Consider the following 26,831-nt stretch of genomic DNA (forward strand, 5'->3'; position numbering starts at 1 on the left):
GAGGGAGGTGTACTGCTCTATGAATTTTAACAAATGCACAGAGTCATGTAAACAACAGGATATATGAGAGTTCCATGGTCAAAAAAAATAGTCAAACCTTTCCCCCACCCTAACCGGAAGGGTGTTTTTTGTTTCCGGCTTGTTAGGCTACAAATCATTCTTAGTGGTCACTGTTCTGAGCACTGAGCATAGAAATAGCCACTTTCTCTTTGCCCCAGTGTCACAGGTGCAGCAAAGCAGAGCAGCTGTTCTCACCCACTGAGCCACCCAGCCTGGAGGCCAGGCTCAGAAACATGGCAGAGCTGTGAAGGGTGTACAATTGACTCAACTTTTAGAAAAGTTTATTGAGACTGGAAGTGATGGAATATTCATTCTAGTGCCTTTTGCAAAGCCCTGCCTTTCCCCTGACTCATATGCACAGTGGGTGGGCAAGAGGTATTCTTGACAAGATAAATGAATGAAAGACCCAGGTAAAATGGTGCATCCTTGGTAAAGACTCTCTGGAGTCTTCCCTCCACTGAGAGAATGCCATGGTGGGCAGGGATGCAGGGAAGTCCTGGCCAGCTGGACTGCTCAGGCAGGAAGGAGGCCCTCGGCTGTGCCCCGAGGCATCAGCCAGGAACTGCCTGGTCAGCATTCTCTGGGCCTGGTTTTGCTGTACCCCAGGGCGTATCATATCCAATTATCTCCAGGAATACAGCCAAGCCAAAGGGAGGAAGAGGGGAATCATAAGTGACAGAATCTGCTGAGGATAGTGAGTGAACAGGTAAATGAAATGGACCAGGACACTCTCAGCCTTGAATTGGAGGTGAGTTGCTCTTGGAAGCTCTGTGTTTTGACGTCTCACTATTTGGGCATAACTCAAAGAAGCGTAGGTACAACGAAGAGTGTCCAAAGAAGGATAGCAAGCTCCAGAAAGGACCCTCATATCTCAGGAGGGCCAAACCAATAGGTAGAAGGAACCAGCCAGGCATCAGGGGGCAATTCTTAGAGCAGGGACCAGAAGTAGTAAGTGGGGAAATAGGTAGGTTGAACAAGCCTATGAACTGATTCAGCACAGCAGAGCCTAAGAAGCCCGTGACCCCTACTGGGGTCGCGATAGGTACAATGAGTGTCTGGCTTACTGAGTTCCATGGCTGGGAGCGAGGACGGATGGGTGGGCAGGTGGGTTGCAGCCACAGGGAGAGTTAGTCTGGAGTAGGCACCAGAAAATAATTTTATCCCAAAGTCTGTGAAGCCCGTGAACAACGATGAAGGGAGGGTTTGAGACACAAGAGCTCTTACCGCTTATCATGCTGCTGGTACTGGCTCAGCCTCCTCACCTTAAAAAATGTTCAAAGCATTTTCATCAACCTAGAAGAAAACATATTCTTGGTGTTGGTCCACTGACTGCCATTCCGAGCTATACCCTCCCCATCCACATTTTGCATCACTCACTTGCTCTCATCCTCCAGGCCCCGGAGAATGCCCCTTCAAGTTCTAGAACACACCAAGCTCATTCCATCTCAAGGCCTCTGCACTTGCTCTTCCCTCAGCCCTGGAACATTCTTCCCCCAGCTCTTGCCATGGCTGGCTGCTGCTCATCATTTAGTTTTCAACCCAAAGGTGTCCATAAGAGACAAGTAGGAATACACCTGGAGTTGAACAAGCCGGGTTTAAAACCTGCAGGACATCTCAGGAAGAGGATGTGAGAAAGGCCTCCCAGGCTGTGGGCTATGTCGGGTGATTTGGGGCTTTGTTCTGGATTGGACGTTGTTAGGAAGTGGTAAAATTGGGTACCTTGATAGATCTTAACTCTAAGAAAGGGACACCAGACAGAAGCCAAAGCTATAAGTGACAGAGAAGCAGCCATAACTTATATTAGCCAGGATAGGGGGATGTTATTTATTTATTTATTTATTTATTTATTTATTTATTTATTTATGGTTTGGACAATGTTCATATGTTTCTGTGTTTAGATATGACTACACAGTGGTCATGTTTTTGCCTTGCCCCATCCTGGTCTCAGAGAAGCCTTGTCTGGTTTTGCAGTTTTGCAGAATTGTTTATGTACAACAGTAACACAGCAAGGTCCAGCTTTGAGTGCCAGGCCAGCTGCTGGAAGTCATGGGCTGTTTCTTTCCTTCTCAAATGTCTCCGTTTTGAAAGGTCCTGCACAATCCACTCAATCTGAATGGTCTCTTCTTCCTAGTTGTTGTCTCTCCCGGCCCCTTATTTATCGCCTTTACAGCACTGGTTCTAAGCAGTTATTATCTTGTCTGTTTATTGTCCACACCTTCCCACAACTAGAGCAAAGTTCATGAGATCTTGTGTGCTGTGACCATTGCCGCTATTTCTGGGACCTAGCATCCAGATGGTCACCGCGGAAAGGAGGAAGAGAGGGAGGGTGGGAAGGAGGCAGCAGGGACAGATTCACTCAGCTTGCATTCCTAGTCAAGTCATTTCCTGTTTCTGGACCTTACTTGGCTGATCTCTAAAGTGAGGCAATAGTTTTTTCAAAAGAACCTTCCAGGTCTGACTTTTGAGGATTCTATGAATACCACAGCTCAGACCTCCAGGGATGAGGACATCCCCAAATGCATCCTTCAGGACCGAAAAAAAAAAAGAAAAAAGGAAGGAAGGAAGGAAGGAAGGAAGGAAGGAAGGAAGGAAGGAAGGAAGGAAAAGGAAGGAAGGAAGGAAGAAAAAGAAAGAAAGAAAGAAAGAAAGAAAGAAAGAAAGAAAGAAAGAAAGAAAGAAAGAAAGAAAGAAGGAAGGAAAATGTTTGCCTTAGGACAGCAACACTGTCGAAGTGTAGGAAACATATCCACACACAGAGAAGAGTGTGAAATAGAGCCCACACCCTCAGGAGAAGAGGAGAAGAGGGAAGCCGAGAGTGATAATGGATGAATATAATGAGATGGCAATTTTGGTCTGAAAAGAATGTGATTAGCTCCTAATGACTGCCACCATTCCCCGGTCAATCTACTGTAACTAGCTGCTAATGTAAAAATAATGCCCCTTGGCTGGCTCCCTTTGAAGATGGAGAGAAGTCTCCCTCATACTTTTACCCCCTCTTATTTTTTTTCCTTCAGGAGATTATCCCCTATTACACCGCAGCTCCCTAAAAAGGGAAATGGATGTGTGATCAAAGTCAGCCAATAAGGGGGTCATTACAGCTCACTCCTGGGAGGCTCTGTTAGACCTTGCCTCCTCTGCCTAGGTCAACAGCATCACAGCCCTTGGGCTCACACCTTCCCCCAGCCCAGCCCCACCAAGGGACATAGGCTCCCAGAGCTGTGGCAGAGGCCCATGTGGTTTCCCACAGAGTAGGGCCACTCATCACAACTGCTTTTGTTTAGCTTAAGGTTTTCCAGATGGTATCTGAATGCTGGGTGCATCCTGAGGGCCATGGCAGATTTGACAGGACTCCCAAATTGCCATTTAAGGACGTTGCGGGTGGACAGGGACCTTCATCAGATCTCTGCAGTGTCACAGCACAGAAGGTACATGCTTATGCCGTGGGGCCCCCGTGGAACAGGGCAAAGTACATGGAGGCAGAGGACACAAAACACTGTCCAAGCTGTCCAAAAGTGGGACCGGAAGCATTATGGGGAAGTGAGCTCTCTGTTGCTGAGGGTATCCAAGTAGCACATGCTATGCATCAGCTTATCAGCTGCCTAGAAGGCCACTAGGGGAGGGAACACAACCAGATGATTTTCAAAGTCACTTACGCCTCTGAGATTCCAGAGAATGTGCAGAAGCCATCCCACCCACTAATGTTTTCAGCCATCTGCCCAATCTATTCATTTATTCCAAAGGGGATTCAGGCACATATGAAGTACAAGGCCAGTATTCAGACATGAATAAGATGCTTTTTCTGGAATAGCCCATCAACAAGTTAAGAGACAAGATTTTCAAATTAATAGATATAAAAGAGCCCATCTGATAATAGAAGTGATTTACTAGCTGGGAATGAAGCAGAGTGATGGGAGAGTGAGCAATGAAGGTTTCACAAAACAGATTTTTGAGTTGGGTTTTGTAGGGTATGTAGGAGTTTACCAGACAGACTCAGGTGGAAGAGAATTTTAAGCAGAGGGAAAAGCATATATAAATTCAGTCTCAGAAGTTTGAAACACCTGAAATTGTCTGTGGCATTACATTTGGTTCTTTATCTGTGGAACGTTAATATAAGAACAAGAAATGAGGCTGGAGGGGCATGTGGGGTGAAGTCATTAAGGACCCTGTATTAAAGACTTTGGAATGTATGCTGAAGATAATGGCAAGGGGAGTAACTGGGTCCTATCCGCATTTTAGAAAGATCTCCCTGATTATAGTAAAGAATGGATTTGAGGGGACAAAACCAAAGCAAGAGAAACCAGTGAGGAGACTCATGGGAAAGTGTCTCTCCAGGTAAATTTGCTATTTGCAAGAACCATGGCTGCTCATTAGAATCGCCCAGGGAGTTTAAACACTGCTGATACCTGTGTCCCATCCCCAGAGAGTCTGATTGAATTTAATAGGCTGTGGCTTTGGGAGTTTTTTTTTTTTTTAAAGCTTCCCCAGATGGTTCTAATGTACAGCCATAACAAAACCTTAAGCTAACTGTATGTAACCTAAATCGTAGCACAGAGTAGGTACTCAACAGATTTTTTCCAAAAACATCATTATGAAACTATTTGGAGTGTCCTGTTCTTGGCTTCAGACCACTTTTAGGTGGATATAATTGAATGAACAATTGGCTTTTATCACAGAGGGTTTTGCGTAGAAAATCCATGCCTAGGAGGCGCCAGGGTGGCTCAGCTGGTTAAGCGTCTGACTTCCACTCAGGTCATGATCTCCAGGCTCCTGAGTTTGAGCCCCACATCGGGCTCTGTGCTGACAGCTCAGAGCCTGGAGCCTGCTTCAGATTCTCTGCCTCCCTCTCTCTCTCTGTCTCTCCCCCACTCACTCTGTGTCTCTCAAAAAAAAAAAAAAAAAAAAAAAAAAAAAAAAACACTTAAAAAATTAGAAAATCCACCCCCAGATGGGCTTCTTGGTGGCTCACTCAGTTAAGCATCTTACTCTTGGTTTCAGCTCAGGTCATGATCTCATAATTCATGGGATCAAGCCCCAAGGGGATTCTCTCCCTTTCTCTCTGCCCCTCCCCTGCTTGCGCTCGCTCTCTCTCTCAAAATAAACATTTTTTAAAAAAAGAAAGAGGGGCGCCTGGGTGGCTCAGTCGGTGAAGCAGCCGACTTCGGCTCAGGTCAGGATCTCATGGTCCGTGAGTTCGAGCCCTGCGTCGGGCTCTGGGCTGACAGCTCAGAGCCTGGAGCCTGTTTCAGATTCCATGTCTCCCTCTCTCTGAACCTGCCCCGTTCATGCTCTGTCTCTCTCTGTCTCAAAAATAAATAAACGTTAAAGAAAAAATTTTTTAAAGAAAGAAAGAAAATCCACCCCCAGAGTATCAGCTCAAACCTTGAGAAGCCCAACATTGCCAGTGAGACAGCACAGCTCACCGTTGCAGAGAGTCAAGAATGTACAGGCTTGGCAGCTTGTCTGAAACAGCTGGCACTACCTGGCTGGGGGAGGAGGCCCAGGGCTGGAACCTTTGTTCCAGGAGTTAACATGCAAAAGCAAGAACCACATGAGGTCTAGAGATGTCCCGTGCTGGTGCAAGAGGGATACGGGGTGATGGTCATTTGTAGTGAGGAGTAAGAGGAGGAGGAGAGAGGAGAAAAAGGAGAGACGGGCCCTCCATTTGTAAAATGAGCACTTTCTTACCTCCATAGTACTTTTGTCACACTCACGTTTAGGGGGCAGACTGGTGCCCAGAGCCTAGAACCTGCTTAGCTTCTCCTCCAGGGTGCCTGAGGGTTTAGGCCACACAAACAACAAAATGCTGATCAATTAATGGCTGGGAAGACACTCGAGAGCCCCGGTCTGAAACCCTGGGGCGAGCTAAGTCGGAGAACACAGCTTAGCCAGGCAGCCCCGGCAAGGGCCTCCCACCCCGTCTGCATTCCACCTGGAATAGCCAGATAGGAGAATGAGCACCAGTTCTACCTACCCAGGCACCGCGTAGTTGAGGATCATGGTTACGCTTCTAGAAAAAAAAGGTCAGCAACATACAGCCACAGGCTACATCCAGTCCAACGCCCACCGTGGTAAATACAGCTTCATCAGAATAAAGCCACACCCATGTGTTTGCATTTTGTCTGTGACTGCATTTGCTCTGCAACAGTAGAGGATGAGTGGTTACAACAGAGAATGTGGTCTGCAAAGCCCAAGCTGCCCCCTCTGACATTACAGAAAGTCTGCCACCCTCTTCTCTAGAAGACCCACCCAGATTGGCTTATTAACACATGGGAGCCTGGAAGCAAGAAAGGGGGTATCGTGCATGGGCTGGGCTTTGAACAGACAGTGGTCCCGCTTGCCTATAAAACACAGCCCACTGATTGGTGGAATTTCTGACCACTCGACTCACACACTGCTTGTCTTGGCTGAACATGGTAAGGGATGGATGAGCAAAGGCAAGGCCAGTGCAACAAGATGAGTGGACACTCCGCTCCCCTGCACTGCAGACAGGGTGCTGTGTAGATGGAGGGCAATGCAAATCCAGCCTCAGAAGCAGTGTGGCACCCATGAGCAGGGCATTCAGCCCACTCTACAGGGTGCAGGGTGGGAACAGAAATCAAAATGTAGCCTGGCCTTCATGCTTCTGCAGACTTCCTAAAGTGGCTCCTGCTCCCTTAAATGCCCATCTTCCTTCCCTGTATGATAAGTGACTGCCCCCTCCCCTGTGTCTCCGTGACGCTTGGCTCATAACTCTGTTGATTGCTCCACGTGGCGGTTGACTTGTCTGTCTCCTCTTGGACTGATGACTCCCATACCTTCCCTCCCCCTGTGACTGTGAACCTCTGCCTCCAGCCTCCTTCTCAGCATCTCAGCTTGGACGTCAAGTAATCAGCCTCAACATGGCTGCTGTTGCCAGAACATCTCAAGAAGCACACTGTCCTCGACAAGGGCGAGCCACTGTTCTGAGCACTTTGTGTACCCAAAACACAGCACAGAATTCCCGCCTCCCCACCTCTTTTTCTCCCCATCTGTTTCTTCTCCATCTCCACAAATGTCCTGGCCCTCCACTCAGTTCTTCAGGCCAGCAGTCTGAGAGTCAGCCTTCACACCCCCTTCCCTCATAGTCCACACCTACAGCAGATGTGTTGGTGGCCTGCCCGTTTCCCCTCTACTCTCAGTGTTCCTACTCATGCTCACTCAATGCCCGCCTTCCAGAAGCACCTGTGGCTTTTCGCCTAAGGACTTCCTTAACACAAAAGAATATGCACACCTTGCCTGCAGAGCATAGCAGAAGTGCCAAGGGATTTCCTAAGAGTTGTCCTCAACCAATGGTATATCGGAATTGATGGGTAAATACTCCAGCATGAGATGGGCCTGTGAGATCAAACCCTGGGTGGACACAGCAGTGACCTGCTCATTGAGGTACCCTGGACCAACTTCCTTCCCTTGATTGCCTCACTTCCCCCAGTCTCCCACCCATGGGCCTTAGGATTGCCTACCAGATAAGATCTTATATTCAAATGCTTGTTTCCCAGTGTGTTTCTGAGGGAACCAAAATCTGCAATATTCAGTGGAACGTCCTGACAATGATCACTTCTAACCACGTCCACTGCCACCATCCTGGTAAAAGGTCCAAGGTACCATCATCTCTTACCTGGACTATTGCAACAACTTCCTAACTGATCTCTCTGCTTCCTCCCCCGGCCTCCTAGAGCCTGTATCCCATATGTGAGCCAGAGCATGCTTTGTAAAACATAAATCAGATCAGCCAACTGCACGACTCACATCTCTCAGTGGTCTTCCCATCTTACTTAGAGTAATACCCACCTCATTACTGGTGACCACAATGCCTTATATAACCTGAACTGTCCCAGCCTGTCCAGTTGCTTCCATCACCACCCTCCCTGCCTCATCCTTGAATATGGTCATTTGTTACCACCTTTGCACCTGCTATTCCCTCTGCCTGGAAGACACATTCTGCTTTTGGCATGACTGGATTTTTTGCATCATTAAGAAGTTAGTTACCTGTTACCTTCTCAGAGAAGCCTTCCAAGACTGTATCATCTGAAGACATTTACATCTTCCATCACTGTCCTTTTCCCTGCTTTTTTCTTTTCTTGTCTCTTTCCGGTATCTAAAATCCCATATGTTTGCTCTTTCATTTGTGATGTCTTCCAGTTGACTGGAAGCTTGAGGGGGACTTTGTCTATTTCTCTGTATCCTGAGTACCTAGAACAGTGCCAGATGCATATTAGGGACTCAATAAATCTGTCGAATGAACAAATGGGTTAATGAACAAATGACTCCCCTGCTGGGCCAGATTTGGGCCCACGACACACACAAGACATCAATGGCATTTGAGTCATGAACAAGTGATTAAGTCCATGGAGGGGCCAAGTCTGTGTTCCCTCCAGGTCACATCTGAGAACACAGAACCCTTTATAATGAGTCACCCATCCCAATGGGTCTCTTTCTCCACCTGGCTCAGCAGCACATGGATAAAGTCCTTATTGCAGGCCATTCTAACCACTCTCTCCTTCTCTTTTAGGCCTTGCCAGAGGGGCAGACAGCTTCATGGGACACAGCCAAAGAGGATGAAAACCGCAATAAGAATCGATATGGAAACATCATATCCTGTAAGTGCCCTCAGGGTTTGGGGAGCAGCCAGCTTGGGGCCCAAAGGGGCCCCAGGCTACTCTGGTCACACAGGAAGCACAGTTTGAGGTATCATGACTTTGGCCAGACCCCACTTCTAGGGCTGCAGGTGTTATAAGGTGAGCACCTACCAAGCAGGGCCCGTGTGGGCCAAAACCCTTAGTGGCACTGAGCCTGCAGGAGAGCATGTTTTGTGCAGAGGTAGGGAGGCATGCAAGGTCTTTGCCTTTTGCTCAACAATGAGCTTTAACATTTCTATAATCACCTCTGATGCATAGTTTGATGAAGGCAGTGGTGCAGAGCAGTTAGAGCCCCCCTGGAGTCAGACTGCCTGGGCTTCTACCCCAGCTGTGGTGCCCTGAACACATTACCTCACCTCTCGAAGCTTCAGTTTCTTCACCTTTGAGATGGTAAAAATAATAAAGATAGGGTTGTTTTAAAAAGTTACATAAACCCTTTCACGGTGCCTAGCACCATTATTCTTAGCCATAGAGTTAGTTTCTCAGGGTCACTGATGAGCAGCATGGATAAGTTATTCCACCTTCTTTTAACCGGAAATCACCGAATACCCATCTGGGGACATGGAGTAAGCCAGGTTGGTGGGGGATGGGCATGATCGGATGTCCATTTTGGAAAGATCATGAGGGTAGCTGATCGGGAGGGTGGATCTGACTGGGAGAGATTGGAGGCAGAGGGACCAGCCGAGAGGCTACTGCAGTGGTCCCAGCAAAGGATGATGAGGCCTGAACAAGAACAGTGACAGTACTTGTATGTGACTGTGCCTAATATTCAGTGCTAGAAGGTGAGGGAGGGAGATATTGTAATGGACCTTCACACCATGCACAGGTCACACACAGTATTATCCCTGCCAAATATCAGTCTGTACAGCCTTCAAAGCAACATAAATACAGAGAGGACAAAGTTACCTCATACAAAATGTTGACCACGTGGTCTGACTAGAACAAGAGTCTCTAACAGCCTTTGTCCACCATGATGTAGTCAACCTGAATCTTTTAACATCTCACCAATTGTGTGTATAGCATTTCTGGTCTCAACTCTCAGGATAACCCAGCCTAGCAAAAAAAAAAAAAAAAAAAAAAAAAGGAGGGGAAAAAGGACCCTGAATAACAAATTATTTCTAGCATAGTTCAGTGTTTTGTTTTGTTTAACTGTCTAGACATTGCCTAAGAAAAAAACTTGGAGGAAGAAGGCATAAGATACAGGCAGCTTGCAAAGGAAGAAAGAGGCAGAAGTTTTAGCTTAGCTGTTTCCTGTGCTGATTTAGGAATGGGCTATGAATGGTAGAACTAATCAGAAAACACTTATAATTTGTCTCTTGGAAGATAGTAATGCAGGCAGGAAGATTTCTTGCAAGTGAAGTGTTGGAAAGAGATGCTCAAACAATCAGGAAATGTATTATTAAGACCTGTGATGCGTGAGCTTCCTCTGAGCCAGCCCTGTGCTGGGCCCTCAATCTCTGCTCCCAGGGTCCCGTTCCAGGCACATGTAGCTTCTCACTCTGACCATCCTCTGCTTCAGCACCGTAAAAACCATGTCCTAAAATACCTGGTCCCTTGTCTGTTCCCCCTATAAGACTGTGAGTTTAGGTAGGGTTCACTAAATTATAGGCTGTGAAACCTTAGGTGACTATGCCAAACCTTAGTCTTCTCTCTGTAAAATGGATACAACAATGTCTTCCTCCCAAGGTGTTGTGCAGACAAGAAAAGATAAATGACTAGAACGTAGTGAAGAGACAGACCCTGCCTCCCTGAGAGGCAAGAATATCCAGACTGGGCCAGGCATCCAGGCGAAAGCCTGTGGGGGCCAAGGATGAGAAGCCGAGCCAAGCTGTATATCTTCCAGACTTCCCTCCTCATCCTCAGCACCCAGTACCTTGGCTGTGCCATTGTCCTCTCTCAACTGAACTCTGCCCAAGCCTTCTTCCTGATGATGCACATCTAGTCTGACCCCCACCTTCCACCTATCTGGTATCTGACAGAAGCCAGCAGGACCTCCTCAAAATGTGAATTGGATCCTGTCATTTTCCTACTGAAAATCCTTCAACTGCCTTTCCTTCATTTCTAATTTTTTTTCCACTTGGCATTTTTTTAAATGTAACATTTATTTTTTGAGAGACAGAGTGTAAGCAGGGGAGGGGCAGAGAGAGAGGGAGACACAGAATCTGAAACAGGCTCCAGGCTCTGAGCTGAGAGCACAGAGCCCAACATGGGGCTCAAACTGATGAGCTGTGAGATCATGACCTGAGCTGAAGTCGGATGCTTAATCGACTGAGCCACCCAGGCGCCCCTCTTTCCTTCCATTCTATGCACTTCCTACCCAAAGGCCCTCAGCCACCTCTCCACTCCCACTCCATACTGTGTGTTCTCCATCACAGTTTCCTCAGCTAAGCCATACTTCATTCAGTCCCTTGAGCTTTCTGTGCTCATTCATGCCATAGGGTCTTTGCACATTCTGTTCTATCAAAGTGCCCTTCCCTCCTCTCTTTGCTCTGCTAAGGTCTACTTATTCTTCAGATCCTACTTGGTCACCACTTCCTCAGGGAATTCTTCTGACCCTTCACATTTGGTCAAAACCTCATTATTCATTATTCACTCCTTGAGCACAATGTATGTCTTATCATCACTGTGATTTGAGAGGCATTTGGATGACTGTCCGTTGACTGGCTGTTTTCCTCACTGAAAAATAGATGCTGTGTGACAGCAGGTGGATGACTGTCTTATACTTCTGTGTCCCCAAACCTGGCATATGACTGGAACTTAGTAAATAGGAACTTAATGTTGGCAAGCAGACGCTCTGCAAAACCCCAAAGGGCTTGAGCCATGGCCCTCTCCCTTCTGGCTTCTCAAGTAAAATAGAAAATACGCAGGAAGGTTGGAGGGAGAAAGACTGGAATAGGACAATGTGGGGCACGGTGATATGCTGGTAAGGAAGACGGTCCTGAGCCTGGGTGGGGGCAGAGACACGGGACACAGGAAGGGGCAGAAAGAGAACAGCCCTGTCCTCTGTGAGAGCTGTACCTTGGACGCAGGATTCCAGGTAGCAAGGAAAAACAATGAAAGGGATTAAACTCCACCACTGGGGGTGCAGAAAATGCTATCAGCACGTGTCCCACCCACACCCCACAGTCTCACCAGCAGGTGGTCTGGCATTCTGGACCAAGACTAGGGTGAGCAGGCAAGGCACCCACAGTGCAACATTCAAGGAGATGCCACCCTCGGCTGCAGGAACCTGAGAGCGAGCGCCCCCTTGAGGTGTGTGCCCTGGATGCCTCACTCGGTTCCCCCTCGTGCTGCCCTGTCTGCCTTTCTTCACCTGAGGGCTTGCTGCAAAGCTGGGGCAGGACTCTCCGTGCACAAGGCAGTCTCTCCCTGGCCGGTGAAGTAGCCCAGCTCCTCACTATCCCACGGAGGCTGTGTTCTCCACCTTTTCCAGACCCCACAGGGACTGGGCAGCAGCTGTCCACCACAGGAACGAGCTTGAAAACTCCCCCTTATGGGGGCTACCTCCTCGGCCATCTCACTGTCCCTTCCTCACTGCTGCCCCTGCTCCTTTACAAACTATGTGCCCTGGAACCCTCTTCTCACATCCACTTCTGGGCAAACCGAGAGGAGGCAGAGGGAATTCAGACACCTAACGATACCACCTTGACGGGCTGGAACAAGCCTGAATCTCAAGGGTCAGTAATTCTACAGTATACTGTGGCCGGAGTGGGTCTGCGCTCAATACAAAAGGAGACAGTATCAGGCAACCAGTGCGTTCAAAAGCCCTGGAAGACATACCGGGGAACTGAGCAAAGAAAGAGTCCTGGAATTGAAACGAGAAAGGTGAAAAGAGAAACAGCCCGGAGGAACAGGAAGTGTTCCTGCCCTTGTATGTGTCCCTCCCTAAGGCAAAGTCTGCCGTGGTTTGATAAATAGAAATATGCTTGGCACAAGAAGAAAACCGGGTGTGATTAGCATCTTAAGGAACCCAGAGCTCCGGGAGGCTGGAGTGGAGGACAAAGGCCCAGGCCAGGAGGACAGAAAAGATTAAAGGGAGGAGAGAAGGAGGGAGGGCACTGCCTGCAAATGAAACAATGAAAGAGAATCCCTGGCTAAATAACCCCTTTCTTCCAAATGAGGCTGTTCAGAATTTAGTAACAGAGACAGTGGGGCTTCCAAGGGGTGAAAGCGGCAAGGAAGCGAAAGGGAAGGAAATGAATGGGGAAACAGAACAAAGAATTCTTTGCTCTCAAGCAGCTCTGGGCAGAGAGTGTGGACAAGGGGAAATTTCTAGAATACCAAAGCATTCCCATGCAGAAGTTCTGGTGGGGGCTTCCTGGACTGCTGGAAAGAAGTTACACTGAGGACAGGAAGTGAGCTCAGGGGTTGCCAATGTCATCAAATGAGGCTCCCCTTCTGGGATCCATCAGGGTCCCAGCAGGAAACAGACGGGACCCTCAAGTAGGATGATTTGAACAGAATTTAATCAAATCTTGTTTGTATAAAGGTGGGAGCTAGTTCTAAGGAGATGGCAAGGAACAGTGCAGTGCTTGAGGCTAAATACTCCCAAGGAGAAGCTGCCAGGACCCCCAGAAAGAGAGAGGACCTGGCCGGAGGCGTGGCCCTCAGGGGCATTGCAGCCAGCCCCAGGTGACCCCAGCAAGCAGGGCTGAGGAAATGAGCACCTTGATGGAGTTCTCGGCTCATCCGGTCTTCTGCAGGTGCTTTGCCATTGGCCACACCCAACCCAAAGCCAGAGAATAAGGGAATCTGCAGACCTCATCCGCTGGGCCCCCGTGTACTGGAATATTGGACATGGCTTCAGGCAGAGGTGGGGTTCTGCTCTCAGTTCAGCCCTTGACCTTCTACATGTGACCTTCAGCGAGGTCACTTCATCTCTCTGCCCCTCAGTTTCTCCATGCACAGAGGGCAAATTAAGATGAACGAAAACCAAATCTAAATGTGGTATACAGAGACTTTTAAACCCCGCTGAGATTTAGTCCAGCCTCTTTGAATTCACAGGCAAGGAGCGGCGGTCCAGAGATGTAGAGTCCCTGCCCAGGTCACACAGCAAGTGTACAGGACAGCCACAGCCAGCACTCTGGTCTCGTGCTGTCAGGGTCCCACATGGCCCCTGGCAAGGAGTCCTTCTGCATCAAAATACATCATGTTCTTGGTGCAGGTGGTGGGGGGCAGATGGGACATGCTAAGGGCTCTAACCTCAGAAAAATGTCAGGCTGGGATGAGCAATTCAGAGAGGCCATTCTCACTTCCAGGGAGGAACCCAGATTCGGAATAAACCCAGAGGCTTTTCTCTGCTGACTCCTGGGAGACAGCACTGGGATGACAAAATGGGTGCCTTTTTCAGTGCTCCCAACACTTGGCCCCCTCTTCTCCTTTGCAGTCTCTGAGGGTGGCCCTTGCCTGGGTCCCACAAATGGGTGCTAGGGCAGAAGTCATCAGTGCCCTTGTTCGTCACAGGACTTGTTCTGGCCACTGGAGCCCCCTCTGCCAGCTTGCAGGGCAGGCCGGAGGTGCTAGGACGCGAACCATCCCCAGGAGCAGCCCCGAGCCACTGACAGGGAGCGGGTGTTCCCACACTGGCCGCTGTCCCCTCAGACGGAAAGACTCACTGGAGTTTCCAGCAGGGCGAAGCCACAGCTGTCTGCGGTGGCAGTTTGCTTGAAGACACATCCCTTACCAGATGCCTTCCTTTCTCCGTGTCCTTCCCATTCCCCTTCCCAGCGTCACCTCCCATACCAGCTACTTGCGCTCAAATCCTTGTCTCAGCTTCTGCTTCCAAAGGAACCTGAATGAGAAACCCTCCTCCTTCCCTCCAGAAAGTTCCCTCATTGACTGGGTGAAGGCTGGACAGCCTGCTTAGGATGAAGCAGTAAGTGCATCAGGTAGGCCACTGTGCCTGTGACTTCTCCAGGCGCTCTGCCCCGCCAGGCCTGACCCCTCTGCCTGCCAAAGGCTCCATCTAGGGCCCTGCAGAGGGGAGCCGCCCAACCCAGCCAGCACGGAATGGGCAGAACAAGGAGGTATGGAGACCGTCGGGCTGTTTCCCTCCCCTTCCCCAGCCACCCTCTCTCTTGATAATGGTAATTCAATCAAGATTGAATGTGCAGACCTTTAGCTTCAATGAGGTACCCAGGCAGTCTCAGCAGAATTGTCTCCCTCCTCCCTACCCACTCGTGCAAGATGATGGCATTAACATTTCCAATCCTTCTAGGAAATGATTTTTCAGCTCCGCAGTTCATCGTAATGAGCCAAATCTCTTTTCTCTGAAAAATTACACCTTTTCTTTACCTTCCTCAGTGCCCGGAAGACAGGAAGAAAGAACATCATATATCCAAGTGATATTCTCTCCCCAGCCCCACCTCTCTCAAGTGATTCTCTCTTTAAGTGGATTCTACTCAAGAAGACCCATTTGTTGGGTTACTTTTGGTGGGGGAGGAGGGGAGGAGAGGTTGTGGTTTGTCTGCAGAGTGAGAGCTGCATGCAGGAGGAAATAGCCCTCTCCTGCGGGGTGGGTGTGGCAACACAGTGGGATGGGCAGTGTTGGGACCGGAACTGGCATGGAAGGGGTAGATAGGGGCAGTGGGTCTTGGGGTTCCAGGAGGAGTAGGGATCCCACCACTCTATGAGAAAGCTCTCGATCCTACACCTTCTCCTGAGTTGTTAAACTTCTTGGAGGCTTGAGTTTCTCATCCATCAAGTGGGGTGATGATATTTAGAGAGACTTCACAGGGTTACTATGAGAATCAAGCGGCTGAGCCTCCATAAGCTTCTAAAATAGTACCTGGAAGGAACATCCTACTCATTGCCCATGGGTAAGTTCCTCTGCCTCACCACCCAACACAGGCTGGGTGTCCAGTCTCAGGGCCCAATTCCAGTAAGATCGTTTGGTCTTTCCCAAGACAGATTGAAGTGAATAACCAGGGCACTTCGATGCTACATAATTGGACACCGATCTGCACACCCAGACGTGAGGGTGCATCAGCGTCTCCTAGGGGGCTTGTTAAACTATGTATTTCTAGGCCCCACACTGCAGTTTCTGGCTCAGCAGGTCTGGGCTGGGACTCAAGAATTTGCATTTCTAACAAGCTCCCAGGCATTGCTGAAGCTGTTGGTCAAGAGACTACATTTTGAGGACCGCTGATCTAGAATAATAATTAAACCGAATTTACATATTTGTTTTTGATTTCTTACAACACCCCAGGTGCTTTCATATCTTACCTCTTTTAATCCTTGCAATATATCTACAAAGGAAGATTTGATTTTGATGTTATAGTTGGATAAATGGAGGCTCAGGGAAGGTAAGGAACATGCCCCAGGTGATATGGTTGGTCTGTGACAGAGCTCCTGCCTGCCCCCAGAGTCTACCTGATCCCTTAGTCTCTCCCGTGGAAGGCAGGGCTGGCTGCCAACCTGGGCACAGGGCAGAATGGATCTGCGGGTGGGGTAAAGGGTCAGCTCTGGGGAGAGGCGGAAATTTGAGCCCAGGATCCAGGCACACTCTGCCAGTTCTGTGCAGAGGAAAGAGCCTTGCACCGGAGGCCAGGTTACCTAAAATCAGCTGAATGGCTTTTGAGTAAGGGGCCCTGCCCCTTTCTGGTTCCCAGCCTCTCAGACACAATTATAATGATTATTGAGTACCTGCTGGGTGCCACACACTGTAGACGACTTCAGTAAATAGGGTGCCCTTCCCTAAATAGGATGTGAAGAGGGGAGCCACAGGTTAATCAGGTCGTCACAGAAATACAGCTGTTCTAAGAGCTCTGAAGATAAGTACAGGGAGCTCTCAGAGTCTGGAGTAAAGAGATCATAGGAAACTTCCTGAGTAAGGAACACTGCACTGAGACCTGAAGAATGAGATGTTCCCAGACTTATGGAGGTAGGTTGGGGGTGTTCCTTTACATGTGCAAAGGCCCTGTGGTCAGAGTAGACATTGTGCATTTGAGCAACGGAAAAAAGAGCATAGTTATCAGCTTAGCGTTTAGGGAGGGAGATATGAGGCTGGAATGGGAAGTGGGTCCCAAACCATCAGATCATGCAAAGCAGTATGGGCTCTGGTAAGGCTTTGTTCCTTGTTAGTGGTGCCCTGAGCGGATTCATACCAGCTTGCAAGAACAGATTGTTAAATTTTCAGGAATCTTGTGAGCTAGTTGATGCCATGTTGGTAGCTTGAAATTAGTCGTGGTGGGAGTATTTATACCACAGAAATCAGCAGACTGTACCAATCAGGGCCTTTTTTTCCCTCCAGAGAGCTGTTTGTTAAACATTTAGCAGCATACCACTGGTCTTTGTCTTAAAATGACAAGGAACAGATTGATTCCAGAGGGACAGTGTTTCTGTTCCCCTGGCGTTGTGTTCGAGGGAGCTCTTTGGATCTCTATAGAGTCATTGCAGTTATGTCTCCCCTTCTCTGGCTGCCACCCGTTGTCTTCTCCCCACAAGCCCATCCTTGCCCATCTCCCACCTCAGCTGAGAACCAGGTGGGGCCAGCCTCTGCTCACCTCACCACGGAGGGGTCTGCTTCTCCTCTGTATGACTCTTCTCAACTCCTCTCCTTGTCTGGAATATCAAACGAGGAGTACCAAATTAGCTGTTTCTCAGGCTTGCGAAATGTAGATAGAGCATAATGAACATTCTGGGCTGCCTGTAAATTACCTTGTATAAACTCCTTCCCATCGCCCGCTGCCCCATCTTTCTCCATGTGCCTGTGGATAAACACAATTTTTTATCCTTCTAATTATATAAAGTTAGAAGGAGAAGGGGATGCAGAATAATATTAGCATCTCCCAGAAGGAATAAATAAACCATGAGGACACTGCTACCCCTTGCAGTCCCTTTCTGGGGAGCCTATGGCTGATTTCTGCCCTTTAAAGTGTACGTGCAGTAGCTCCTTGCCTCCACAGAAGATGAATTTTCATTTGGTACTGAAGGGCAAATGGGAACACTACATTTCTAAGCATCTCAGCCCTCCGCTCACAGCCTGCCTCACATCCAGCCCAGAGCCACCGTTTATTAATCATCTGCTTCATACCAGGCACTGTCCTAGCACTGTTTTTTTTAGAGCAGTCTTAGGTTTCAGAGGAAGGGAGCAGAACATACAAGAATTCCCATATACTGCCTCCCTCCCACCTACATTCAGATTCCCCTATTATTAACACTGTGCATGAATGTGATACATGTGTTACAATTGATGAGCCATTATTATTGGCTAAAGCCCGCAGTTTACATTAGAGTCTATTCTTTGTGTTATGTAGTTCGAAGGGATTTTGAAAATGTACAATGACAGGTATTGATCACAGTATCGTACAGAATAGTTTCACTGCCCTAAAACTCCCCTGTGCTCCACCTGTTCATCCCCCAACCTAGTCCCTGACAACCACTGATCTTTTTCCTGTGTCCATACTGGAACGTCCCAGAGTTGGAATCACACAGTCTGAAGCCTTTTCAGACTGGTTTGTTTCACTTAGCGGTATGCATTTAAGTTTCCTCCATGTCTTCTCATGGCTTGATAATTTATCTCTAAATATCACTGAATGATATTCCACTCTATGGATATACTACATTTGTTTACCCATTTATATATTGAAGGACATCTTGGTTGTTTTCTAAGTTTTGGCAGTTGTGAGTAAAGCTGCTATAAACATTTGTGTGCAGGTTTTTGTGTGGACATAAGTTTTCAACTCATTTGGGTGACTACCAGAGACAGCAATTGCTGGGATCTCATATGATAAGAATATTTTTAGTTTTGAAAGAAACTGCCAAACTGTCTCCCAAAGTGGCTGTACCATTTTGCATTCCTGCCATGAATGAACAAGAGTTCCTGTTGCTCCGCATCCTCACCAGCATTTGATGTTGTCCGTGTTCTGGATTTGGGCCATTGTAGTAGGCATGTAGAGGTATCTCATTATGGTTTTCATTTGAAATTCCCTAATGATGTATGATGTTGAACACTTTTGATACACCTGCTTGCCATCTGTGTATCTTTTTTGCTGGGGTGTCTGTTCAGATCTTTTGCCCAACTTTTAACACGTTATTTTCTTGTTGTTGAATTTGAGAGTTCTTTTTATATTGTGGATACGAATCCTTTATCTGATATGTCTTGTGCAAATATTTTCTCCCAGTCCATGGCTTGTCTTTTCATTCTCTTCATTCCGTCACACTTTTCATGCCTGCATTTTCTCGTGTAATCCTCCCTGCACTCCATGAGCTATACAGTATTGATTCTACTTTGCTAAGGAACCCAAGCTAAGAGAGATCAATTGACTTACTAAGTGGTAGGGCTAAGATGTGAACCCAGATCTGACCCTCAGCTCCATACCTCACATCAACAGTGTATCCCACTTGCCACAGGTTAGCACATGCGGGAACGAATTTTTGTCCTTTCATAATAAAATGGCCTTTTGTAGACTCAGAAAATAGAGCTACCCTGTATTTGGATGCCTTGCAGAGCCCAGCATGGGTACTTGTGTCTGAGTACCTTTATACGGCATGGAGAGCCCTCTGTAACCTAACCCCTGCCTGCCTCCTCTCTCTCTTCTCCTGTTGCTAGTCTCCTCACACTGTGTCCACAAGACAGGAAGCGGTTTTCAGCCTCCCTGAGTGCTTGCTTTTTCAAGAGTACTGCCTTCACTCTTGCTGTTCCCTCTGATGAAAAGATTCTTTCTCATTGTCCACTGGTCAAGGCTTGACCACTTCTCTTTTTTAATCTGAGAGAGAGAGAGAGAGAGAGAGAGAGAGAGAGAGAGAGAGAGTGTGTGTGTGTGTGTGAGTGTGTGTGTGTGTGTGTGTGTGTGTGTGTGTGTGTGCATGAGCGGGGGAGGGGCAGAGAGGGAGAGAGAATCCCAAGCAGGCTCTGTACTGTCAGCATAGAGCCAGATGTTATAGTTGGATAACCGTGAGATCATGACCTGAGCTGAACTTAAGACTCAGACACTCAGCCGGCTGAGCCACCCAGGCACCCCAAGCCTTACCCACTTTTAATTCACATAGTATTTCACAAAGCCCTCCCGTCTCCACTTTCTAGACTTTGAAGCTCTACTTCTGTGTACAGTCTGCTTCCCGAACCACACTGACAGATTTCTTAAGCATGTGTATCACTTTGGTGGCACTCCCTTAGGCCAGCCAGCCTGTACGTAGTAGGTTCTTCGTGAGTGAATGAAGAGAAGAAATTGACAAATACCGTCATCTGGTGCATAGAGGCCCCTTTCACCTTTGAGAATATATAACTGAAATTTTGTTTCTTTTTGATTTTTTAAATCGTTTTTGCCTTCAGATTTTAAGTTTCATTTTAGGTTAAGAAAATTCTTCTCAACGTTTTAAACCAGAATTTCTGTTTCCAGTGCTATAGACCCCAGGGGCAGTCATAACTCAATAAATAAAGGAGATGTTTGAATCAATAAGTCATTAGTGAGACCAATGAGTGAAAACACAATGTGCGTTTTTACTTTTTTAGGGCTTACAGTTTCTTTTTAAGTTTGTTTGTTTGTTTGTTTGTTTAGAGAGGAAGAGAGAGAACCAGTGGGGGAGGGGCAGAGAGGTGGAGTGGGAGGGACAAATGAGCCAAAGCAGGCTCTGTGCTGACAGCAGCAAGCCCAATGTGAGGTTCAAATTCACAAACTATGAGATCATGACCTGAGCTGAAGTCAGATGCTTAACTGACTGAGCCACCCAGGCACCCCAAGGCTTACAGTTTCTGTAACCACTGGTAACAGGGCTTACCAGCCCCAGCTGGGACTCGGGTGCTGGGCCTTTCCTGAGTCCTTGCCGGAGCAGGGGGTCCCCCTGGAAGCCCCACTTCCAGGGGCTAGAATGCTGCAGGAGCTGGGACCGGCCATTTGCACAGACTTCAGGAGCAGAAGTCCAGGGACAGCACCTTGTGCGGGTAGAGCTCGGGTTCAGGGTGAGAGGGACCTGAGCTAGAATCCCAGCTTTGCCACTCACAGGCTGTATAACGTTGGCAACTTACTTAACCTCTTTGAGCCCCTGTTTCTTCATCCGTGAAGTGGGAAGGAAAAAAATACCATATCATTATGGCCTTACTGTAGTAATCTACAGAGCTACATTGAGGAATTAAGGATTGAGTGAGATCACTTGTGTAGAGTCTGATACCTGCATGGACTCCATAAAGGTGCACTTTATACCCCACTCCCCCCAGCAAAGGGATGAGTTAGACCTCCCCACTGTTTCCTCTAGCTGCTTCCACCGAAACTCTTGCCCATGATGAGTAAGAAAAGTGGCATCTGGTATATCTCTGTGTCTATCATAGTGCCTGGCAAATGACACATGCTCAATTAATAATTTTTAATTATTTAATTAATGGATATGAAGTAATGTCCTGTCCATTCCCAGGCCTGTTTGTCCATCCTAGGACCCATTCCTGGCCTTCTCCTGTTCAACCCCTGCAGGCTTCATTTCTCAGTCTCTTTGCCAGCTGGCCTCCAGCTGGGTTTGACCAAGGCCGTGCACTGGTGAGAGACTGGAAGGCAGGGAAAGGAAGAAGCCGGAGTACTTCTTCTCCTCTGTCCCAATCGCAGACACCTCCTATAGCAGCGAGTGAGGCTCCTCTTTTTCTCCAGCTCCCCGCCCCCTCCAGAGAGGCCCACGGGCTCTAGCTTCCATGGTGGGGCTGTAGCCCCCAGCTCGGATAACCTCGCCTCCTCTCTCCGTGCCGCCATCCCTAGGGAGGCAGTGTCTCCTTGCTGGTGCCGATCTCTGAGTTACCACCGCCTCTATTTGCCCTGTCAGCTCTTCCATCACCAGGTGACCCCTTGTCTAGCATTAATTCTCTCTGCCATGTGCGCTTGAAGCAGTTTCCAAAACCCTGCTTAGACCTCCGCTTCGGAAGCAGGAGTGTCTGAGCTCAGAATTAGGAGAACCCCATGCTCAAGTTCCACCATCCATGGACCATGTGGCTAGTCAGTCGTCCCGAGCCTCAGTTTCCTCATTTGTAGCGAGGGCTACACTGCTTGTCTCACAGGATCATGAAGTGATCCACTCGTATGCTCACCAAGGATTTGTGGAGCTCTGAAGGCACAGAGGATGGAACAGGGAACAGAGCAATAGTGTCCCTGTTCTCAGGGGCTTCTGGTTAGTAGCAGTAGATGTGCATGAAAACTGCAAAGTGCTTCATGAGTCTTAGCAGGACAAGCTGACCCCACTCCCTGACCCCGGGGACGCTTGTGGGGAGCACTCCAGCCCACTGGCTGGGAACCCTGGCCTAGACTGGACCGTGGATGCAGTGACTTACAGTGGTGGGCACACAGTCACCTGGACAGCAAGCTGAGCCCCTCCTCCAACCAGACCCAACCAGGGTGTTTCGTTTTTGTGTGTCTCTTAGCATGGCAGAGTGCACTTTAGTTAATTGTAAAGGATTAGCCTGATTCTTCCGTACAAGGGGTTTTTTCATAGTTTTTATTTGATGTTATTTGAAGTAAGCATGCCATTGACTAAACCTTGCAAATCTTGTTTATGCCTGGATTGGGTTTGAAAGGGTATTCTCTGTAACATGACTTTTGGTTATTGATGATCTCTCTTATAATGATGTAAGCCATCTTCACTTGAATGATTGTATTGGTAACAGTATGTGGCCAACAATTTACTTGCACCAATACCCCAAGAGGCAAAACAATAGCATTTGTGCACATGTGGAAAATAGGTAAAGTTGCCATTTTTCAGCAAAGCAGGAAAGCGGAGCATGTTAGTCCAGATCCAACACTTCTCACTTCCTGAGTGTTTTGATCTCTCTTGCACTGTCCTATGAAGAAGGTATTTCTACCTCCCTATTAATGACAAAATCACTGAGACTTAAAGGAGCAGGTGACTCACCCAGATAGGTAATGACAGAACCAGAAGGACAGGCGGAAACAAAGAGAAGGTGCACGTAGTGCTTTTTAAGGCACGGTGATCTCCCTGAGCCTCAACTGCCTCATCTGTAAATGGGTATAATAACTGCAGGTGGGACCAGGGGTCAAATGAGAGAGTAAGAAAGCAGTATGATGCCCCTATTGCTGATACATGGCAGCTCTTCAGGAGGGTAGTGCGGGCCCCTCACCGGCAGGCCTCTTACCACCCACCCCCTTGTTTTCTGCTCTCTCTCTCTCTCTCTCTCTCTCTCTCTCTCTCTGCAGATGACCATTCCCGAGTGAGGCTGCTGGTGCTGGATGGAGACCCGCATTCTGACTACATCAACGCCAACTACATTGATGTGAGAGTCTTCATGGGGCTGGGCGGCTGGGCTCTGGGGCCGGTTACAGCAGGCTCAAGATGGATGGCTGTCCCCCAGACGCTCCCCCACAAAGTGGCCCTCCCAGAACATGTCCAGATGCAATTAGCATAACCCAAGTTGATGATCCATCTAAAATCGCATCCTCTTTCAGGATGGCTGGAGTAGCCTACTCTGTGGGGTCCCAGGACAGCTGCCCATCTTGTTCATTCACCCATTAATTCATTTGTATGTGTGTCTGTTTGTCCATTCATTCATTCATTTGAAGGTATAGCCATTTATGCACCACAAATTTAAAAGCGCCTGCTGTGTGCCAGATGCTCTGGGAACCATAAAGCTAAAAGTGCCATGGTCTCTACCCTTTAAAACCTGAGCAGGAAGATAAGCTATGCACATCAATAATTCCAGGGCAAACGGAAAGTGGTAAGTGTCATATGTTCAGATAAAATGCTGCAGGGATTCAGAGGACGGGGAAAAAAAATCTCTTCTTCCATCAGGAATGCAAGATGTGATGTGAACCAAACTTCAAGCATGGGAAGAATTTAAAATTAAAGAGGGAAAATGGGCCTCTGGTTAGAAAAGCACAAGCCAAAATGTCGCAGCTGGAAGCAGAGGGTGTGTGCAGCTGAGGCTGAGGGGAGCTGAGGCTACATCACGGGAATAGCGGACAGTAAGGCTGGAGCTAGCTAGATCATTGGTGGTTTACCATCAGACTTAGAAAGCCGGACTTGGTTCTATAGACAAGAGAGGGCTACTGAAAGTTCTCTATCATGGAGGTGACCAGTTCAGAGCTGAGCCTAGGGATGATTTCTCTGTCACCAAGGGTAAGATAGCTCTGAGGGAGGAGAGTCTGGGATTCAAACACCGTTAGGAAAGGGGCTGCTTCACCATGGAACTGAGAGACTTTGTGAAGGGGGAGCATGGCCACAAGGGCCAGACGGACATGCTGTTACAACCAGTGTAAGACAGCCTGCTCAGGACCTCCGTCCGCTAGGAGCCCGGGAGCCTTGACGAATGGCTCAGAGATCCACCTCGGTGCCTCCGATGCCCAAGTGCTTTTACAGACAAGCTGTGAAGTGCAGTGGTATGCTTTTAAACTCCCCATAATCTAGGCTCATCCAGATGATTCATTGATTCAACAAATATTTATTGAGCCGAGCCTTACGGTAGTCATTTGTTTGTTCTCAGATCTCTTTCTTATCCTTCCCCGTTCTCCTTTGCATTGCTTATATGAGTGTGTGTGTGAGTGTGGTTGTATGTATGTGAGAATGTGGGTGTGTGAGTGTGAATGTGAAAGCATGTTGAGAGCGTGTGTGTATTTGAGTGTGTGTGTGACTGTATGTATATGAGAGTGTGTATGTGAAAGTGCGTGTGTATGTGTGTATGAGTGTGTAGGTATGTGAGAGTATGTGTGTGTATGTGAGACTGTGCATGTGAGTGCATATATGTATGTGAGAGTATGAGTGTGAGAGTGTGTGCATGTGAGTGCGTATATATATGTGAGAGTGTGTGTGAGTGTGTATGTGAGAGTGTGTGTGTGTGTGAGACTGTATGTGAGAGCGTGTGTGTGTGAGAGTGTGTGAGACTGTATGTGAGTGTGTGTGTATGTGAGAGTGTGTGTGTGAGAGTGTGTGTGTGTATGAGTGTGTAGGTATGTGAGAGTGTGTGTGCATGTATCTGTGTGTATGTGAGTGTGTGTGTGTGTGTATGTAAGAGTGTGTGAGACTGTATGTGAGTGTGTGTGTGTATGTATGTGAGACTGTGCATGTGAGTGCATATATGTATGTGAGAGCATGAGTGTGAGAGTGTGTGCATGTGAGTGCTTATATATATGTGAGAGTGTGTGTGAGTGTGTATATGAGAGTGTGTGTGTATGTTAGAGTGTGTGAGACTGTATGTGAGAGTGTGTGTGTATGTGAGAGTGTGTGTGTATGTGAGAGTGTGTGTGCATGTATCTGTGTGTATGTGAGTGTGAGTGTGTATGTGAGTGTGTGAGACTGTGAGTGTGTGTGTGTATATGAGAGTGTGTGTATGTATGTGAGACTGTGTGCATATGAGTGCATATATGTATGTGAGAGTGTGTGTGTATGTGAGAGTGTGAGTGTGTGAGACTGTATGTGAGTGTGTGTGTGTATATGAGAGTGTGTGTGTGAGAGTGTGTTCATGTGTGTATGAGTGTGTACGTATGTGAGACTGTGTGCATGTGAGTGCATATATATATATATGTGTGTGTGTGAGAGTGTGTGTGAGTGTGTATGTGAGAGTGTGTGTGTATGTGAGTGTGTGTGTGTATATGAGAGTGTGTGTGTATGTATGTGAGACTGTGTGCATGTGAGTGCATATATGTATGCGAGAGTGTGTGAGACTATATGTGAGAGTGTGTGTGTATATGAGAGTGTGTGTGTGTGTGAGAGTATGTGCATGTGTGTATGCGTGTGTGTGTGTGCGGCAGGAGGGAGAGCAAGCTGATGCCTACAAGGAAGGCATTGATGGGAGATTGGAAGGGGAAGGCTGGTGTAATTTTCCTCCTCTCTCACCTCCCTGGGTGCTGACTCTGGCAGTGGCCGCATCCCAGCTGTGGCGCCAGCTTCTCCCAGGCAGACCCACTGGAGTTCCCGCCTCTGCCTGGCAACTCCTCTGCTCCAGGGTCCGGCCGCTTCTGTGTCTCCATCACCCACTAGTTCCAGGGGCTGTCACAGCCTCCCTCTGGGAGTCCCTCTGTCCCCTGGTTAGCATCCCAGCTCCTCTAACACTGATAGGTCCCCAGCTCCCCATACCGAATTCCCCGTGTCTGAAACACCCACAGTGGATTCTAGTCCCTGCCTGGACCCTGGCTTACAAAGGGCCTACACGTGGTCAGGAACAGGGGCTGGAGTTTCAGTGGAGGTCAAGGTAGACACAGTCTCTGTCCCTGTGGCCCTCCCAGGAAAGTTCACAAGGAGATGGCCAGTTCAGAGTAATCTGTCTTGAGCCTGGAGAAAGCACTCGGAATATCCACCCCTCACACCTCCGGCCTCTCCCTCATGCATCTAGTATTCATTTCACAAACACTGAGCAGGCCCTCCACTGTGTGCTAGAAACCCAGACCTGAAAAGAGACTCAGGTCTGGTGAGGGACTCAGGTAAGAAAAGAGACCCTCAGAGCAGGGCCTATGGGAACATAAAGGAAAACCAAAGCCTTCAGGTATAGAGGTGGGTAGTCGAGGAAGCCTTCCTGGAGGAGGTGACACAGTGCCGCCTTAGCCAATGAGTAAGAGTCCGACAGGCAAGAAGGATTGATAGTAACCTCACATCACCTCTTTTGTATCAGCATTACCTTAACTAGTACCACATTCTCCTGAAGTAAATGCCATTGCTACCCATTTCCAGATGGGTTAGCTGAGGCTGTCAATTAGTTATGTAACTTATCTAGGATCACACTGCTAGGATGTGGAGGGGGAGAGAGCACGAGTCTGAATCTGGGGTGACTCCCCTACCATGTTCTGCTGGCTTCAGTTATAACAGTTATAATGACAACAGCCAGTGGCTCTAAATGAGTCCTCTTTGCACCCTGTGATGGGTGGTGGGTTTTAAAGGAGTCGGTTTATGGAGACCCCTCAGTGGCCCTCCAAGTAATCCTCCCCACTTTTCAGAAAGGGAAGCTGAGGTTTAAAGAGGTTGTGAAGCTTGACTAAGGCCATGCAGCTGGTCGGCAGCAGAACCAAACTTAGGAACCAGACTGGAATAACTCCAAACCCAGGGCCTTTCCCTTCTGCCCCTCCCCATCCACTCCCAGACAGCACCTCACATCCAGCACCCAGTAGGGATTCAGTTAGCATGTAGTTAACCAGACTGAACTAGTTCCTTCCAGTTTCCTTTTGACCTTGTCTCCAGCTGAGTGCTTGTGGCAACACT

The 26,831-nt window shown here is 48.1% G+C and overlaps 1 protein-coding gene and 1 non-coding gene across 15 annotated transcripts in view; one reads left to right on the top strand and one right to left on the bottom strand.

Annotated features, from left to right (window-relative positions):
• PTPRT (protein tyrosine phosphatase receptor type T) overlaps positions 1–26,831 on the top strand; it is a 1,072,026-nt gene that overhangs the window by 980,548 nt on the left and 64,647 nt on the right. For all 14 annotated transcript variants that reach the window (XM_043602349.1, XM_043602354.1, XM_043602350.1 and 11 more), the window contains 2 exons: positions 8,588–8,675; positions 22,844–22,920. In XM_043602349.1, coding sequence (XP_043458284.1) covers positions 8,588–8,675; positions 22,844–22,920 — 165 coding nt within the window. The remainder of the gene's footprint in view (positions 1–8,587; positions 8,676–22,843; positions 22,921–26,831) is intronic.
• On the bottom strand, positions 138–268 carry LOC122467425. Its single transcript, XR_006292953.1, has one exon. It is a non-coding gene; the product is annotated as a small nucleolar RNA SNORA43 (small nucleolar RNA).

This window comes from Prionailurus bengalensis, chromosome A3 (genome assembly GCF_016509475.1).
Source record: "Prionailurus bengalensis isolate Pbe53 chromosome A3, Fcat_Pben_1.1_paternal_pri, whole genome shotgun sequence".
Taxonomy (NCBI): Eukaryota; Metazoa; Chordata; class Mammalia; order Carnivora; family Felidae; genus Prionailurus; species Prionailurus bengalensis.